The 20,521-nt window shown below is 34.7% G+C and overlaps 2 protein-coding genes across 2 annotated transcripts; both read left to right on the top strand.

Annotated features, from left to right (window-relative positions):
• Window positions 3,510–8,486, top strand: LOC109848783 (LRR receptor kinase BAK1-like). Its single transcript, XM_020418455.1, has 6 exons — window positions 3,510–3,823; window positions 5,533–5,604; window positions 5,915–6,058; window positions 6,447–6,518; window positions 6,606–6,677; window positions 8,136–8,486. The coding sequence occupies exons 1-6, from the start codon at window positions 3,618–3,620 to the stop codon at window positions 8,203–8,205; spliced, it is 636 nt and encodes a 211-aa protein (XP_020274044.1). The 5' UTR covers window positions 3,510–3,617; the 3' UTR covers window positions 8,206–8,486.
• Window positions 9,406–19,516, top strand: LOC109848911 (SNF1-related protein kinase regulatory subunit beta-1). The gene is made up of 4 exons (XM_020418633.1): window positions 9,406–9,816; window positions 16,735–16,916; window positions 17,018–17,180; window positions 18,791–19,516. Exons 1-4 carry the CDS (start codon window positions 9,604–9,606, stop codon window positions 19,106–19,108), a joined length of 876 nt encoding a protein of 291 aa, XP_020274222.1. The 5' UTR covers window positions 9,406–9,603; the 3' UTR covers window positions 19,109–19,516.

Genomic DNA, 20,521 nt, shown 5'->3' with positions numbered 1-20,521 from the left:
TTTACTGTTGATGATATGTCTATTTCTTATTCTGAATTGTCTTTATATTCTTACTATTGTGACCGGGGACCTGTGATTGAGATTTATGTATTTGACGCTTAGCGTATTGGATTAAGAAAAGAAAAGAAAAAAATGGTAGTGTTTATTTCTTCTCAATCTAATACGTCACGGGCTTATTCACGTCCCGGTTCTCTGGTATTTTGGGAAGCGGGGCGTGACAGGTTTTAGTGGTGGCCCATGCATGTTACGGTCCCGATCCCGATCACGGCCCCGATTCCTCACTAGTGAGAATATAATGGACAATTTAGACGCATGTCGTGATTTTATTCGTGAGACTATTCTTAAGCCCTTATCCTATTTTTCTTGATAGCTTTCGTTTCGTACCTATCTTATCATCCTTTGACTCCTAATCTTCCCACTGATTCTTGTCTCGTAACTTCCCATTGTTCCTTGTTTCTTGTCTCTTCTGCTTATGGATATCGTTCCATATCTGTCCTTGGGTTCATTCTTATTTTAATTCCGAGGACGAAATTTATTTTAAGGGGGGTAGAATGTAAGGACCATGAATTTTAATACTAGTTAAAATAAATTTTTAGTATTTTAAAATATTTAATTATGATTTTTAAAAGAGTATTTGTATTTTTCTCGATTTTCTACAATTTTCTATTATTTAAAAATCTGATTATATATTTATTTAAATGATTTTGATATTTATAAATTTATTTTATGCTGTAAAAATTTTTGGAATTAATTTGTTGTGTTATCGGTACTATTCGTATTATTTTAAATAATATGTTATACTATTAACATTATTACGTATTATTTTGTATAATACTTTGTATTATTAATTACGTATTATTTGTATAATTTATTGTATTATTTCTACTGTTGCGTATTATATGTTGTAGTACTACGACTGGTATGTTTTGATGTGTAGATAATTTTTATATAATTATTTATATTTTTTTCATAATTATTATTATTTTAAACAGAATTTTAAACCCTAACACTCTCTCTCTCTATATATATATTATTATATTTTTTGTTTTCTTCTCTCTTCTCTTCTTCCCTAACCCGACGTAGCCGCCACCCCATCTCTTTTCTCTCTCTCTCTCTCTCCTCTCTCTCTCTCTCTCTCTCTTCCGCTTTCTCATCGCCAACGATTGCCTCCTCCGACTACCCCCGTCGTGCCCCGCTCGGCCTCCCCACCCCGAGCACACCGTCGCTCGCCTCACCCTCCGCTCCTCTGATGTCATGTTAGTTCTAACTTTAAGCTAGTATTATTTCTAATATAAGTGTTAGTTCTAGTGGTTTGTTAGTTCTAGTTGAGCTCATGTTAGTTCTGGTGGTTCTCATGTTAGTTTTAGCTGATGTCATGTTGGTTCTACTTCTAGCTAGTGTTGGTTCTAATATAAGCGTTAGTTTTAGTGGCTATGTTAGTTCTAGTTAAGCCCATGTTAGTTCTGGTGGTTCTCGTGTTAGTTCTAGCTGATGTCATGTTAGTTTTAACTTCCAACTAGTGTTATTTCTAATATAAGCGTTAGTTCTAGTGATATGTTAGTTCTAGTTGAGCTCCTGTTAGTTCATGTGGTTCTTGTGTTAGTTTTAGTTGATGTCATGTTGGTTCTACTTCCAGCTATTGTTGGTTCTAATATAAGCGTTAGTTCTAGTGACTATGTTAATTCTAGTTAAGCCCATGTTAGTTCTGGTAGTTCTCGTGTTAGTTATAGCTGATGTCATGTTAGTTCTAACTTTCAACTAGTGTTATTTCTAATATAAGCGTTAGTTATAGTGGTCTGTTAGTTCTAGTTAAGCTCTCCTGTTAGTTCTGGTGGTTCTCGTGTTAGTTTTAGCTGATGTCATGTTGGTTCTACTTCCAGCTAGTATTGGTTCTAATATAAGTGTTAGTTCTAGTGGCTATGTTAGTTCTAGTTAAGCCCATATTAGTTCTGGTGGTTATCGTGTTAGTTCTAGCTGATGTCATGTTGGTTCTAACTTTCAGCTAGTGTTATTTCTAATATAAGCGTTAGTTCTAGTGGTCTGTTAGTTCTAGTTGAACCCATGTTAGTTCTAGTGGCTCTCGTGTTAGTTCTATCTGATGCCGTGTTAGTTCTAAATTGCATCTAGTGTTATTTCTAATTTAAGCGTTAGTTCTAATGAGTTAAGTTAGAATTAATATGAAGTGAGTTAGAACCAACATAAAATAAGTTAGAACTAACAAAGAGCCCAAGAGCCCAAGGCCCAATCAAAGACATTTAAATATATATTGTAGCTATAAGGGTTTGAACTCTTGGCCTCCTCTCCAAATTACCAAGCTTTACCACTAGACCAAGTAGCCTAAGTATTAATGTTAGTTCCAATTAAAGTTAGCTCTTACTTGCCATTAGAACTAACATGAAATAAGTTAGAACTAACATTAAATAACTTAGGACTAACATGAGTTATTGCTCATGATAGAGTTTAAAAAAGGGCGGAAAATTTCCCTCCATTTTTTAGTCAGATCGCATTAATGGACGCGACTTTCCATATTTTGAGAAACAGAGGCGTCTTGGGAAGATAAGTGGAGGGGCAATATCGGGTTTTCTTCCAAAATACAATCTTTTTTTTGTATTGCTGACATGGAGGGGCCTTGAAACATTAATACTATTTTTTGGGGGCTGAATCACATGGGCCAAAATACAAGGGGCTAGATACATGAAGTTACTACTTTTGGGGCCCCGACACAATTTTCCCATCTTTTTTTAACTATCTCATCTTAATCCACTATTCTACACATCTTAGAATTTCATATTCTTCATCTTTCAAGTTTCTATAAATCATTCATTTTCTTCTCTATTTTTAAAAAAAACTTACTTTATCCTCTCTTTTTAACCAAAAGTCTAATATAGATATAAGAATATTAATTTAATCTTGTGCATCGCACCGGTAACAACTAGCTTAATCTATAAATTAAGACCATTACTTTTATTTATAGAATGGAAGTATCATTGATCTTCTTTATTAGGTAGAACATACGAGCCCCACTTCCAAAAGAAGGATAAAATTTTAAAATAGAACGTATTTATGATTTATTTATAAAAATCAACTCATTTACAATTTATTCACTATTTTGACATGGTTTCAATTAACTGGGTTGAAAATGGTAAATCACGTGAAGTTTAGTGCTTAATTATCCAACCTAATTGAAATACAACCAGCCTAAGCCTAATAACCACCAAACTAAACTTCATATGATTTAGAACCCCATGAATTTTTTGAAACTTTTTACCAATTTTGACCCAGTTATAGCTAGGTAATAAAAACTAAGTCGAAAATGGTAATTAAATTTCAAGGGGTCTCTTTTTAAAATTAAATTTCTAATAGAGTCTATTTTGTTAATTTGTCCCAAAAAATTCACTTCTCATCAATTGCCAGATTCTCCTGACCAGTTTAACGCGACTGTTCCTGCGGCACACCTACACAGATGCCCACGCCATCTCGATGACGACCGATTGACTGACTCCTACGAGTCCACCATTTTCCCCCTTGATTCCCTTTTTCTCGTCCCCTTTTTCGTACTTAATAAAAAGAAAACCTAGTCGTAACCCTAACCCTAGAATTGTTTCTCATCAATTGCCATGGCCGGAGCTCTAGGGTTTTCTTTGGTCGCCATGGCTGTTCTCTTCCCTCTCGTGGCCTCGAATTCTGAGGGAGACGCTCTCTTTGCGCTTCGAAGTAGCTTATCGGATCCTGATAATGTGTTGCAGAGCTGGGATCCGACTCTTGTTAATCCTTGTACTTGGTTTCATATCACTTGCAATCAGGATAATCGAGTTACCAGGGTGTATGATCTCTGTCGCTTTCTTATTTTGGGGCAAAAAGCCCTCTATTATTAGTATACTTGGTTTCTATATTGTTATGTTCGATTTCATTTACCAGTAGGATCTTTGTTGGGATCTAGTCAATTGGTTGGACATCTTTAGTTGCTGATCCTACTTTTCTTTAACTGGATGTGGAAGGTTTGATTTGTGGTAGCTGGTAGTAAGAAAATTGGTAAATTTGGTTGTTAGATTGTTTTTAAGAGTGAAATAGTTAAGTTGAGCATGATTAGCTGTTACTTTGCATACAAATACTAATTTTCGTTTGTTGCTAGCAAAACAAGGGTGCGTTTTTGTTCTTTGCTGGTTCTCAATGTATTGTTAGTTTGGTGCTTATTTGGTTTTCCACCTTTTGAATAGAGTTTTTTTCACCTAGAAACCACACTTGGAAATAGGGTAATTATACAAAAACCACCTTTCAATTTCAATTTATACGTGAACCACCTTTAAAGTGGGTTTTGTTTAAAGTGGGTTTTGTTGCAGTCAACCGCCTCCCAGTCATATTTTCACTTAAAAAAAAATCTTAAAAAACTCAAGTTCAAGGTAAGTGAGTTGTATCCTAACAAAGACGTAAACACTAATAAATGAGCCATGTATCTTGAATATGAGTTTTTAAGGATAATTTTTTTTGAGTGAAAACTTTGAACACGTGGTTGATTGCAACAAAAGCCCACTTTAAAGGTGGGTTATGTTTAAATTGAAATTGAAAGGTGGTTTCCATATAATTACCCTATTTTAAATGTGGTTTCTAGGGAAAAAAAACCTTTTCTATATTGAAATTTTGTTTTATGTGATTGCACCCTTTTTCTCCAAAGATAGTTGCTTGAATTGTTTGAATTTTTGAGCTTAGATGAAACATGTGGCTGGGGATGTACACACTTTATAGATACATCTACTGTAGCAATTAGGTATTGAAATAATTCAACTTTGATATTTTGGGTATAGTAGGCAATTTGGAAATGGGTGGGTATATCATAAATGCCCAGTAAAAAACCCAATTATAAAAGGAAAACCATTTATGTACATAGTCTATACCAGGATTCGCAATTGGGGAATCAGGAATTGAATTCCCACCACTAACCTTCTTGCAGACTTTGCCTGTGTTACGAGCTCAAACTAGCTACATGGTCATAATATTATATTGTTTTATTGGTAGAATGTACCCTGTTGGCATGAATCACAAAAGCGTGAACTGTCACTAAAGTTTTTACCTAAGGCGTAATAAGGTTAGTAGGCACTAGGCACTTAATCAGATCAAAATCAAATAAAGATTTGTTAATGTATCTTACTGAATTATATCTGCTGAAAAGCAGCAAGAAATATAAATGTAAAGTTACATGATGGATTTGTTGAAATTTAGACATTTTTACCGACAATGCAACTTATGTACGCCCACCACATGGTAAGTATATGAGTTCTAGATTAGACAGCTTGCTACCTATTAAATTATGATTTCTTATATTTGTTTTGTTAGAACCTAGGCTATGATCCTCTGTTACTCTTGGTTGTTCAATCTTCTAGTTTACATATTTTCCTCCACATATTTTATTTTTTATTTTGTTTTGTTTCAGTTAGTGAAGAATTTCTTCATCCTCTGTACGCTAGATGTTATGTCATGTTTAGGACTTACGAGTTTGAGAAGAATTTGTTAATCATTTGATGTCGCTTTCTGCAGGGACCTTGGTAATTCAAATTTGTCCGGTCATCTCGTACCTGAACTTGGAAAACTTGAACACTTGCAATATCTGTGAGTGACTTCTTGCTATGCTTATGGATCTTTCTAACTACATCACATGCAAGCACTTTAGTCATGGTTGTCACTTGTCAATGTTCCCTTATCTGTAGAATATTCGTCTTAGGTAGCTGGCTGGTGTTTTTGCTATATAAGTCGTATGAAGCTCCAGAAATGACTGCTTTCAGTTATGGAATTTATAAAGGGTCGTGAGTGTAGCATATTTATATGAGGTCCCACTGTAGGATAACATATTCAACAAAGAGAACATTTGGATATAATCTGATTTTTTTAAAGTTTCATTTCTTTTTAATTGATTGTACAGGGAATTGTACAAAAATAACCTTCAAGGCACCATCCCGGCGGAGCTTGGTAACTTAAAGAGCTTGATAAGCTTGGACTTGTACAATAACAATATCTCTGGGTCTATCCCACCATCGCTGGGAAAACTGAAATCTCTTGTATTCCTGTGAGTTAATTTGTTATTAAGTTCTGTCTATCCCACCATCGCTGGGAAAACTGAAATCTCTTGTATTCCTGTGAGTTAATTTGTTATTAAGTTCTGTAAAATCTACAAATAACTATATCTATCTAATCTCTTGTATTCCTGTGAGTTAATTTGTTATTAAGTTCTGTAAAATCTACAAATAACTATATCTATCTCCTAATTGGGCATCATTTATTTAACCTACAATGATCTTAAGTTGATCTTGTCCTCTGAACAGGCTCAATCATTGAAATCAAACTATGCTCTCCCTGAACTTTAAATTACTTTGTTTTTTACCTTTTTTTTGGCAAGTTGCTCCTTCAGGCATTATGCAATTGCAACCTTTGCTAATCATGTTTGTCCTTTGTAGGCGGCTTAATGACAATCAATTAACTGGGCAAATGCCAAGAGAACTTGTTGGAATTTCTAGCCTGAAAGTTGTGTAAGTTGGTTTTCACTCATCAAGATTATCTGTGCAGTAAGCCAGTAACTTCTTGCATTGGTTAATCACTTTCTTTTGTGCTTCCAGAGATGTCTCTAGCAACAATCTATGTGGGACAATTCCAACTTCTGGACCTTTTGAACACATCCCCCTGAGCAAGTAAGCTCAAACTTGTTTGATCTTTTATTTCCATTTTTAAAATTTTGTATTATTTTCAATAATTTTTACCTGTCAACTGGAGGCTGAGAATTATAATTCAGAAGTTCATACATTTCAATTTAATTAATTTTAGGTCTACATCATATCTTGAAGTTCCAGAATTTCGAATTTCTTACTTTTATTCATATATCACTGTTAATTTTTTTGTTTTTTTTTGTTTTGCAATTCAGTTTATAGTTTGTACAGAATAAAAATCAATGGGTTCTGGTGTTAAATGCATAGGTCTAACGCTATGTTTTCCTACTTTCATAAATTGATAATGTTAGAATATAAACTATAACTCTCAACCTTCACCATAAGTTTAGAGTTCTGGTGTAGTGACAGGGACATTGACATGGTATCAGAGCAATATTGGTGCAAATCCTGCTAGCCACAAATTTCTAAAATGGATTAAAAAAATTCCGCTGCATGAGTTCAGCTTTCGACCCGTAGCTTTTGACCCATAGAGAAGGGCCCTCATTCAACCTGCGGGAGCATGTTAGAATATTAAATTATAACTCTCAACCTTCTACCACAACTTTGGAGTCTGTTGTAGTGGCTTGAGGAGATACTTTCTTGAAAAACCCATTGATCTGGCTTTAAATATGTCGAGCAAGTATGTATATGCGTAATATGAGTAATAATTAACAAAGGGTGTTAAAGTTAGCATATACATACCGGATATTATGAATTGTATCATATGTTGCATGGGTACTTCTATCATGTTGCTGTACCTGTACCCAACATCTACAAGACAATGACACACCTTGGGCACCTCTATCATATATCTTACATGTATCGGACACTGATGCACCCAGACATAATCCTTTGATCATGGTGACATGATCTGCTATATGGATTAATTGTTTACTCTACTTTTTTATCATTTGCCTTACGTATCAGATCATGACCTTTCATATGAACCTAGGTCTACTATGGTATGCATCTAACCATCTTTTTACTATCCTCGGAGTGCTATTCGTGATGTAATTTTCACCATGTTCTCTGTAGAGCTGTTGAATTATTGTATGCGATTTGTTGCATTTTTTGCACACGCACGTGTGTTTTGGGCATTTTTTTTTGGGTTTGGGTTTTTCTTCTTCTTTTTTTTTTTGTTGGGGGGTTGGGGGGGGGGGNTTTTGCTCATTTATACTTACAATTGGAGTCATATACGATAGTCGAGTGGAATGACTGAACACTGTTTAATAATGGTGAGAACTACTCATATGAATCTAACAAATCAATAACTAGCCACCTAATAATATGTTGCTCAATTCTGATTTGATTCTGCTTCTGATCTCAAATAAAGTTAACCATAATAGCGTGCTACGCACAATGAATCAAACAAATAACTGCCCCCCTAATAATATGCTGCTTAATTATGATTCTGCTGCTGAGTCTCTTTTACCTTCTGTGCAGCTTTGAGAACAACCCTCGGCTTGAAGGTCCAGAGCTTCAGGGGCTTGTAATGTATGACACAAACTGCTAAATGGCGAGGAGGACGCAAGTCACAATCTCTACTGATATTACCTTCCTTTTATTCTAAACATACTATCCAGGTTATAATATAATGTATATCTAGTTACAAATATAATTGAACTGTATTTGCGGGTCATGAAAATGCTGCTCTGTGTTGTGCATGTAGATAGGTTTGATGTCGCTCCTCCTGTTGCTTTGGAGTTTGTGAATAAATTGTGAAGACTGATTGATGCTAGTAAACATCTGATTGATGATTATTGACGAAGTCTGAACTATGACTTCTGTTTCACAGTGATCTGTTTTTAAAGGCTTTGCTCGGAGATAGATTAGTCTTTCTTTAGAAAAAGTTTGAAAATATGAGTAAATACGCATGAGAGGTTTCTACTAATTTATAGTGAAAACATATAGTGTATTTTCATTTTTTTAGTTGAAGTAAATACAAGAGGATGGAAAAAAAATACCTCCTGTTCAGAATAAGCTCTTGTGTACCATGATTTTTAGTTCGAGAAGAATTACATTCATATTTAGTAGCATTTTTTGTCTGTTGGATTTTTGTGTTCCATGATTTGCATCCGACTACATCTCCCTGTGCTTTGGATTTCGTTTCTAGGTTCGAATGTTACACCTCTGATGGAATCAAATATCAACGTATTTGTATACTCGTTTGAATTTTTTGAATTCAAATATCGTTTTTTGAATTTCTTCGAATTTGAATACAAATACTTTCGAATATTAGTGAACATTCATTGAATGATGCAATAATATCTCTATTGAATAATAACTTATAGTTAATGAACTCCGAAAGTATGTAATAAAAAAGACTGTTTTAATCAAAAAGACTGTTTTAACCCTCTAAAATTAGTGCATTATTACACAATGTAGATGGGTTAACACAACAATATTATGCATGTAATTTTACAATTCATCGAAATAAATATTTAATAATCAAACAAGTTGAGTATAAATCTAGCAAACTTCTATTTGTTCATGAGATAGTCAACTCATTATCTAATAGGAGGGGACACCTCACTTGTCCCCCTATTAGTCTCATATTTTGGGTGTTTGAGGAATTTTTCCTTAAATATTAAATACTATTTATTTACCATTAATGAACTACCAAATTCGATATGATCAAAATAGATCACTGCTCGGTTTGACTGCTATAGTGGTTGGCTATCCAACAGCAGACAGCGTACCCTCTCCCACGCCACGTCACCACTCTCCTCCTCCCCCCTCGCTCTAAAAAAAAAAATCCCCAATTCCCTTCCCTCTCCTCCCCCTCTCTCTCTCCCCGGCGCCAAAAAGACGAAACCATGGCAATCTCGTAAATAACCACCAAATCACCGTCCATTTCCCTGGCCCCTTCTCCTTCCTCCTCCTCCTCGAGTGGCGATATCGTAATCCTCCGATGGGGAACGCGAGCGCGAAGGAGGAACTCGAGAACGGGGACGATGATCCCTCGATGAGATCGGACGGCAGAGATCCCGAGGGATTCCCTCCTCCTCCGCCGCCGTCGTCGATGAGGTCGCACGTGCGGAGGGCGCAGTCGGTGGACTCCATGGGGAACACTCCCCCCGATAGCCCCCGCCGATCGAGATCTCCCCTCATGTTCGCTCCTCAGGTAATTGACACAGAAAGCTGACGATTTTTTATTAATTACTTTAGTTATTTTTCTGGCTCGATTCTTTTGGATCTAATTTGAGTATCTAGGATAAGGTTTGTAAATTAAATTTGTTTCTGGTGCTTTTAGCTCACTAAAAGGTAGACTTGAATTGGAGTAGTGATGGTAGAGAAATCAAGATGATGATGATTATGAAGAATGTTTCTTATTTATTTATTTGTTTGTTTGTTTATTTTGTGATTTGAATCTGTTGGATCTAATTGAATATCTGTTTTTGGCAGTATTAGCTTTTCTTTTATTTATTTGTTTATAAAATTAATGATGCTGTATATGCTTTTTAACTTACTGAAAAGGCTACTTTTAATGACTTGTAGACTTGTATTGGAGTGATTATTGCTTGCTTATAAAGTTTGATGATGATTATGAGTGATAATTCTAATTTTTATTAATTTAATTTTCTTGATTGAATCTATCTGTTTTTGGCAGTGTTATCTACGAAAAGGATTTCATCATTATCTTTGTTCATTTTTCAAACTAAAGTTGTTTTCTTTGCTTTTAACTTACTCAGTTAATTAACTCAGGCAAGAGGCAGAAATCTACATGATGATGGTTATGGGTAATGTTTCTTAATATTTTATTTATTTTGTGGCTTGAATCTATTGGATGTTGTTGCGTTTCTGTTTAAGACAGCATTATCCATAAATAATATTTACTAATTCCATGTTTTATTTCTTTTAATAACTCACTTAAAATGTCAATTGTAGTTGAATTGGAGCAATGATTGGTTACAGTGAGCCTTACTTCGTTAATTTCATGATTTGGGTCTCTACTTTTCTAATTGATTTTGGTTTTAATCTCCTTGGTGGCGCCAACATTATGGATAACTTGCTTAAGACCATGGCTTATTTTTGTTCTAACTATATTGAGCAAGAAAGAGGGCATATTCAAGTCGGCTTTATTTTTCAACTTTGAATGAATTGAATACTTCGGGAGGCTAGTCGACAAGAGATTATAGAGGATAAGCTTGTAAGAATAGTGGATGATTGATTTGCCTATTTTCTTGTTCATTTAACTGTTCCAATTGAACAGGTTATGTTGACTTTCTCCCCTCCTAGCTGAGATCAGAACAGGAGAAGAGTAAGCTAGGGATCCTTACATGAGTCCTTGTACCTTGACATGCACAATGTGATCTTAGATGAGAGCTCGTGAATGCGAGCTTTCCTTTCTGAAGCATTAAGAAAATAGTGTAGGAAAACACCTTATGGCGGGAAATGATAATACGAATAGAAATTAGTAAAAGATTAACTTGAAAGGAGAAATATAAATGTGTGAAAAGATGGAGAGAGCTAAAAGTATCAGTGAATTTGGGTTCCTTTATAAAATCTTCCTCTATCAGTTGCTTACTTTCCTATACATGGAGAAACTATGTGTACACAAAAATACTAAAACTGCCTTTTATAGAACAAAACTTTTAGCTAACTATAAAAGGATATGGTTGCTTACTGTTAATGAAGAAAATCAGCAGCTGTTAACTCCTGGGTGTCTGTTTGACACAACAGGCATAGTCATATATTCTTCATGAATTTGCCAAACAATAAAAGAAGTTCTTCAAAGATTCCTAGTAAGGGTATAATATCCAATCAGTCTTTTTGGCAAGAAGGATCTGTGACATCATTTGTGAGGTGAATACTAAGACTTAAAAGAAGATCATTAGGAGACTCAAAAGAAGATCATTAGGAGCTAGGAAATTTAGTTAGAAACTGTTGGTGGCTAGAGCTGAAAAGCATATGCCACGACCAAATCTCACTGTAAAGAATGACTAACCAAGGGTTTGGAGTTTTTTTAAAGGTGCATTCAAGGGACGCAATGAACAAGCCTGACAGTCTTCAGTTAGTACAAAAAAGGTAAGAGGGATGATTGCCTCGTGGATAACAACGCCACCATCAAATCCTTTGACCCAATTTTTTGGGATTGTCTACGTGAATCCTATTCTTCCGTTCAGTTCTATTAAGGGAAATTTCCTTCGTCGAATTAATCACTATCGTATCCACCTTAATTGCTACTAAACAAGTTTTTAGGCTTATCTCTAGTTCTCTTTACTTCATTAATTATGATATTCGCTTAATTTAATGTGTGTATTAATTAGCCTTCGTCGCACATGAACTCCAAATAATATGAGATAAAGGTAAAACCAAAGAAAGTTGATTGCCTTATAGATGAATTCCAAAATTGACCCTTCGGGGTTCTGTTTTTTCTTCTTCTGTTGCATCCAGGTCTGAATAGGAAATGTAGTAGAAACAGGGTGCACCAATCCTTTCTACACCAACTAGCTTCTTGAATAGTTTGTTATTCAATGTTTCTGAGAAATTACCTTTTGAAGATTGACGGCAGAAATAACTCATTGGGAAAACAAAGAAATGTACTTATAAATGTTTCTGACATTTGCACTGACATGTCTTAGTGCATTTAGAACCTTCAATCTTCTATGGGTCTGTGAAAACATAGTAGAACGTCCTCTAGGATTCTGTGCACCTGTCACCCAGTTTAGGACCTTTTAATTAACTTTAATATAGGTATTTTGGTTGTCATTTATTCCTTATAATAAGCGTAAGGAAACAAAAAGGTTGCTATCTTTCCAAACTTGTCTGAGAGAACACTGGATAGAATTCACTCATGACTAGCTAGACTGAGTTGCAGGAGATCCATGAAGTAAGACGAGTGGAATGCAGCAGATAACGTTATTGAGGATTCGTTCCCTCTTTGAAGCTATACACATGAACAGCGGGAATTATGTCCCAGATTCTTTGGAAATGTAACATGCAGTCACGGAGAGGTTGAAAGTGGCACGCAATATGTCTTTAGAAAAGTAACATGCTGTCATGGAGAGGTTGAAAGTGGCACGCAATATGCAGGTCATAGTGTAAGTTGCTCAATTATTCATGAAAAAAGTGTATATCACCAAACTGGCGATTGAGGTGTCAGTTTTGGATTGTTAAGAGACAATACAAGTGTTTACCGAGTAATGTTGTAAGGAACATTCTATTATGAAGCTCTGCGGTGTGCTCTTGTCATCTTATGTGATACTTTGTGAGCATTCCAATCGTTTGCAGGGTGTTTTTGACATTCAGCACAAGCGCCCAGCTTGTGTTTTGATTCCTTGTACATATTTAAAGGTCTAGATAATCTGGACGCTTCTCAGATGCGTTTTGGCAAATGCCTATCTTCTCTTGATTTGTTGCACATATTGCGATAAAATTTTTCCTTTTAGTTCTTATTCAAAGTTAATATCTATGAAAACATACTATATAATTTATTTATATGTTTCATCATTAGAGTTGAGATACGTTAAGCTCCTTTATCAAAGATAGAAAGGAAACTGTAATCTAGAAACTGAAGATAAAAATGAAACGGAAAGACAGAAACTGTTCGTATGGATTCATATAAATCTAAGGAATATTATGCTTATACTATTTGTATGTCATATTTCGTTATTATTGTGTAAAGAAATATATACTGTTTATGACAAAATTAGTACGTATATACTACAGAGGCCGAGCCTTTTTGGAGTCCACATAATAAGGAAGCTGCTAATTTATGTTTTTGTATAACATACACGCACTACGGTGTCTGTGCAGTACCCCATGCTAGGCTTTTTAAAAATTTTGATACCAGCATCCTTCCATTTTTGTGTATTTCTTCTTGTACTTAGGGCTGGGAACGGACCAAATAATTAACAAGTAGTTGTTAATTGTTCGAGTAACTATTCAATAATATCTGATTCAATAGTTCATTTAACACTAAATAAATTTTAGTATTCAAATTCATAAACTAATGAAATTTGCCCATATGTATATTCGATTCGTTTGCTTATTTAGTATTCGATTAAATGATGCTATATTTCCCACCTATTTACACTTCCTACATAAGTCCTATATACTAAATTTTGAGACTTAAAGAATTTTAAATCAGTTTTATAACTAAACATTCGTATTAAATATATATACATCATAATTATGAGGAACAATTTTCAATTATAAATTTATATACTATTTGAAAATTAAATTCTTCAGCAAAACGAAGATACTTTGATATTCGATAAATGTTCGTGAATGTTCATGATTATTTATCAAATATCGAGTATTCGAGTTCGAATTTTAAAACCCCAGAAGTGGATAATTAGAATTTGAATTCGAATAATTTATACAAATCCAAATATGAACGCCTTCGTACTCGGTTTGATTTGTTTCTAGCCTTTTGTACTGCTGATTGCTTATGTTCTATGGAGTTTTGACGTTTTCTCAATAATCAATAGGAGAAAGATGCGTCCATTCTCTGTGAATGAACCATGATTCCAAATAAACTTTTTTGTTTGTGCCTTCACAATTATTTTAGAGTGCCAAATACCTTTCTAAATCGGAGAATGAAACAAGATTTGGAGACTAAAAGTAGGGAAGGGATTTACACTATAAAAAACTGTTTGTAAAGGCCTCAGTCTATATTGTACTATGTCAGGTTGATACGGGTGTCTATATATTGCTTATCATAAATTTATTGTCTGTTACTCTATGACCAGAACCTTTCAGAAATAATTAGTCTGGCTGTATTTATGCATTTTAAATATGGTATAGTGGGAAGCACATAAGGTTCAAAGGCTGCTTACAACACATTTTGACTCCCAGTCTCTATTTTTTTCCCATCACCAAACCATTTACTGTTTCATCTATTCCAATAAGCTAAGTTACTTCAATCTGGATCATTTACAATGACTAGGACCCTGGCTTGTTTGAATCTTTATATTCTGAATGATAGAATAATATCTCTTTCCTTATTATCATCTTTTGGAGTTTTCTTGGAAAAACCTCTACACAAAGATGAGATCATAGTCCAAACTATATGGGCAACAATGTTGTGGCACTATCCATATGGAAAGGGGAAAGGAGAAAGGAGAAAGAATAGAGAACAAGAAATATATGGATAACTGGAAAGTTTAATTTTTTATTTGTATAGACGGTCAATCAGAATCCTGAATAAATGCACAAAATCTCACAAGAAAACATCTTAAAACCTTCATTAGTAACTTTTATGAGTTCCTATGAAGACACACAAAGCCCTGTCAAGACTAATCCATATATAACCCATAATTAACCTTTGATGCGCCTTAAACCACAACTATCCAGATTTCCATCTTTGCTTCCATTACGGTATAATTGTCCGTCCAAACAATAATAAGTTCAGATTCTGATTGATATCACTCTTTAACTTTGGCTGGTATTTCTTCCCATAATATGAAAGCACCATATATACAACATTCCTCCTTGAGCCAGGCACATGATTATTACCCACATCAACTCTATCAAAAATCTTGATGTTAATTATTCCCACACAAATAGCCTCTCAAGCCTTATAATTCTTTTGAACATTTCTTCTTCATTTTCTAATTGTATGTAGCTAATAAATTTCTATTAGAATACATGAGAGGTTAGTCCGAAGTCGATAAACTTTGAAAATTAACTAGCAGATTCAGGTATTGAAGTAAAAACCTCGTCCATGCTGTCAAAATTCTGCATGTTGCTATCCACTTTATTTTTTCTAACTTCTTTTTTAGTAGTTTTATGTTATTTTCATTATACACACCATTTCCTCAAATAGTCATATCCTAATTTGAAAAATCATTTCTTGCAAAATAGTTTCTTTCTCTTAATTTTTCTTTCTCGAAAGGTTCTCATAATGTGATGTTCCCATTACTATTCATCCACATTGTTCTTATGTCATTGGAGATTCATGGAATCTCTCAATATTGTGGAATCTCTCTTAAAAGAAGGTTGTAAAGAGGCCATAAAATTAGTGCTATATCCACTTATTTAGTCTCATCTTTAAATAGTGTGGAATGATGCTCAAAATAAGGTTGTGAAGTGGCTATAAAATTAGTGCTTTATCCACTTATTCAGTCTCAACACCGGAGAAGGTTAATGAAATTATTCTATTAAACTGATGCAGGACTTGCATGCCTTGGTACTGGAGAAAGTTTAGGTCGACATAGGGTATATCATTAAAAAAACATTTATATCCAAAATTGTCCACCCCTGTTTTTTTTTTGGAAATGTTACTTACTAGTCATATTTGTCCACAAATTGGAACCTGTATTAGTAAGTTGGTGGTAGGCTTTCTGGACCTGCAATTATTATTATTTGCTTCTTTTTTTAAAAAGCAAATCTATGTGGAATATGTGAACTATTTTGGATAACTAATTTATTTTGTAACCAGTTTGGGTGCCTTTTTCCATCTTCTATGTTTTATAGTTTCAAGCCTATTTTAATTCATGAGAATTAGGACCAATCATTCTCTTCCATGCTATATCTTCTTGGACGTGTCCAGTGTATAGGCTGCTAACTTTGGTGTCCTGTTATTGTGAGATGTTAACTTGGTGCCTCATTTTTTGATTATCTCTCCAATAAAGAAGAAGTGTCCAGCAAGTTGAATTGACAAAATTGTGTTTCTTTTTCACTGTGTTAGTAAGCTTTACCTAAACTGATATGTACTGTATGTCCTTTGTGCTGAATTTTTATTTTTCCTATCAGGAAATTCATAGAGATATGAATATGGTAACTATGAAAGCCCGCATAATATGAATTTTTTTCCCTTTCTGTTCTCTGCATAAGCTTTTTCCTTGATTTTCTATGAGAAAGAAAAAGTTTGTATCAAAGTAAATTGAGTCTTTAAGCTTATTCCTTATTGTATCTGCTACAAGGTACTGAGTGGTGTGATCTTAAGTTCATTTTCACTGAATCTGCTAGTGTCTTTTGGTCACAATTGAACTGCATCCGTTTGTTGAAGGTCTAGGCGCTTACTTGGTTAAATACTGTGGACCAACATACCTATTAATTTAGAAGGAAATTGATAATTTATTTTATGCTTCAGGTTCCTGTGGCTCCCTTGCAGAGGGCTACTGATGCACCTCCAGTTTTTAATCAATTATGGACGAATGAAGCCTATGGACCTTTGGATGTCCCCATTGAAAAAGGGATCCCTACACTCATTACATGGAATCTTGGTGGAAAGGATGTCAAGGTAGAGGGATCGTGGGATAACTGGGCTTCAAGGTATAGCTATTTCCACGACCCAATCTGAGTTTAAATGTTTCAAATACTTTATTTGATTGGAAATAGATTCAAATGAGTCTCAATTTTGTTTTAAATTTCAGGAGGTCCCTTCAGAGGTCAGGCAAGGATCACTCCATTTTGTTGGTTCTTCCATCTGGGGTCTATCAGTACAAGTTCATTGTAGATGGGGAATGGAGATACATTGCGGATCTTCCATCCATAGCTGATGAGTCAGGACGTATTTCTAATGTCCTTGATGTCCATGTGAGTATTATCTGAAAATATTACCGTGTTTCTTCACAAAATGTTTCAATTAGTAAGCCCGTTAAAATGCTAACTATCCTGCTATTATAACTTACATCCAGTTGATTGCGAAAAGTATTTTAGTTATTTGGAAAGAAAGTCATATAACTTCTGTATTTTTCTTCAGTAATTAAACTAGAGAAGGAAACTATTTTTCTTAAAGAAAATTGCATTATCTATCTTGTCCCGAAGTTATCTTTCCTTTTTCGTAATTAACACGTAAATCAATCAGAAACTTTTGTTTTCAGTAGTTTCCTCCAGTTCTTTGATTTATCTGTTTTGTTTAGAGTAGGGTTAATTGCGGATAGAGTCTATAGACCCCCTGTACTATTGCCCCAAGTGGTGATAGACCCTATCATTGAATTTTTGACTCTTTTATCCTCGAAAGTTTTTATTTATTTATTTGTTTATTTATTTATTTTAGTTGTCTTTCTCATGGGGTAAAAGAGTCAAAAAAGTTCATTCAAGAGGTCTGCAATATAATTATAGGGGTCTACACGCAATTGGGTGATAGTGTATGGGTCTGTCTGCAATTAATCCTTTGGATTGTCATGGGAAGTTTGGAACAAAAGAACAACTAGTCTTGATCCTGTCAATTATAGTCCTCCATTAGTCTTTTGTTAGAGACTAGAAGAACTCATATCTGAAAGCTAACTGTTAGGAGGGAACCCAAATCTTATTGCCACTCGCAAGCAAATGGGAAGCTTGTCGTTGACCACAGTACTATTTGTTAGAGACCTGTGAGAATTCAACAATAAAAAGTAGTCGTTGGAGAGACAAACCCAAATCTCTATAGTTGTTTTCCATTTAGTCAGTGTGGGACTAAATGGACTCTTTAACAGTATTCTATGTTAATATCCTAAGTTGCACAGGTAAGGGCACAGATACGGGAAGGGGACACGGCAAATTTGGAAAAGGCAGGGTATGGGGACACGTCTTAAACTCACGGAATATAGTCATAGTTTGGAGCCATATAACACCCTTCAAAATTGTAGCTCTTGAGGCTAAAACGAACTTGATCCTATCCACAAGTTACAAACAATGGTTGTGAAGTGTGGGATATGCATCCAAGAAGCGTATGATGAGTGTTTTAACTTAAACATGCATTGTATAATTGAGTACAGGTTTGATTTAATATATGCATATATTTAAAGAGAGTCCAAGAAGTGTCGGTTACGGGTACGACACGTGTTGGGTACGGTGTGGGTCCATATTAGAAGTACCCAGATAACATAGTCGATATCCCTCTCATTAGCCATTACTATCTTCATATGTTTCAACTCTGATGTTGGATGGATGGATAATGCAACTTGACCTACATAGAGTGATTTGATCATGATAAATCTGGCTGAACAAGGTACAGGCTTGCTATTTCGAGAAGGTTCAATTCTAGACTTCTAATTGAAGAAAGATGTGGACGAGTTTTTATTAAAGGTTAATTATGGAGTTTGTTTCTGCCGTATTCTCTATTTTGTTTTTTGTTTTTCCCCTCTTACCCTACATACCCTACATATTACTCTCAATAATTAGGGCTGGATCAACAAATCTCTTCGTTCTTATGTTTTTTTTAGGACTATGTTCCAGAGAACTTAGAAAGTGTATCAGAGTTCGAGCCTCCCCCATCTCCGGACTCCAGCTACAGCCAGCCATTCCCTGTGGACGAAGACTTTGCAAAAGAGCCACCGGCTGTTCCCCCGCAAGTTCATCTCACTGTTCTTGGAGCCCAAAATTCTGACGAGGAAACCCCCGAAAAGCCTCAGCATGTCGTACTCAACCATCTCTTCATTGAAAAAGGATGGGCTTCGCAATCTCTTGTTGCCCTCGGTTTAACCCACAGGTTTCAGTCTAAGTATGTAACCGTTGTTCTCTACAAGCCCACAGGGAGATAACGGCGTGAACCACCAGAGGTTTTCCTTCTCATGGTCATTTTTGAGTACATCACGTGCACAAGCTACGGATTCTATAGATGCAAAACCAAATGGAATCAAATTGTGAGCTTTGGCTCAATGGTGTTTTCTTGTTTCCTTGGCTTTCTGTATGATGTAAGAGAGAATATGTAATGCTAGTCTTAGAGTTCCAGTGAGTTGGGAAAAGCAAATGCCTATTGATCATCGTAGCAGTTTGTTTTGCTCCTATTATTTGAAGCGAAGAGATCTTTTGAAAGGGTGAAGCTGAGTTCTTGTCATCCCCTTTTTTTTTTTCGGTTTTGAGTGCTGGAAATAATTATGTGATGGATAATTACATGTAAACAGCCAGTTTTTTAATAGCATATTTCGTCTCTTTTTTACTTTTTGTCAGTTTCAGTTTGTTTAGTGTGTGAAGATAATGGTTTCTGTTTGAGGTTCGTGTATTTTGCTCTCAACCTTTATTCCCATTTTCTTTGTCATTTCAAATGAGTAGTGGATAGACCACTATTTTTATCACCGTCGTCTATTTATGTATCTATTGTTTTGTGGGTGGTTGTGGTTCATTCTAAATTTATCACTTATCATTCTCTAAAGAATTGCACTCATATCTAATCTAATTTACAGTAAAAAATAAAAATAAAAATTATCTACTAGACAAATCAATGATCCTGATTAAAGTAGCGATATTTTTACTACCTTTTAAGTACATTTGAGCATTTTTTCCCCTTCCAAATTGGTGTTCCGTTTACCGTTGCCATTTCCTTAGCATTAAGATCATAGCTTGAATAGATACAGATTTTAAATTGCACTAAAATACATTACGTTTCACTCATTTAACACTTGTATATATGCATAGTTGCTTTTTGGAGCATTTATATGCTTTGAGTTATTTAAAATTAGCACTTTTGTACCCTCCATTATACAAATATGAAAACTTTCTACCAAAGGTTCTCCTATAATATTCATACGCTAATTTTATAACTTTCTAGCAACTAAATTTCTAAACTCACTGTTATATTCATCCAGAATTTATTTTTCACATAGGATCAATATGTGTAAATTAGAATTTGGATAAGATTAACAGTAAATTTAATAAATATTAATGACTAAAAAGCTTTAAAATTTATATATGAATGTTATATGAGAATTTTTCATCACCATATTTGATTGCACTTTTATACCCTCATTGTCTATTTTCGTAAATAAATATACTTGCTAGTATCAGTTGGTTTATGCATTTGCAGAAAATAAAGGATTTATCAAATAAGCGATCGAAGAAGCCCAATTAATATATCTATATTTGAAGCTTAAAAAAAAGCCTAGAGAAAACCAACAAAGCCTAGAAGCCTAAGAAGAGTCGAGTCAACAAGTCAACATAATACAACAATTTCTATT

Source organism: Asparagus officinalis, chromosome 7, assembly GCF_001876935.1.
Source record: "Asparagus officinalis chromosome 7, Aspof.V1, whole genome shotgun sequence".
NCBI lineage: Eukaryota > Viridiplantae > Streptophyta > Magnoliopsida > Asparagales > Asparagaceae > Asparagus > Asparagus officinalis.
The sequence above is the reverse complement of the archived record's forward strand: the minus strand, read 5'-3'. Positions and strand labels throughout refer to the sequence as shown.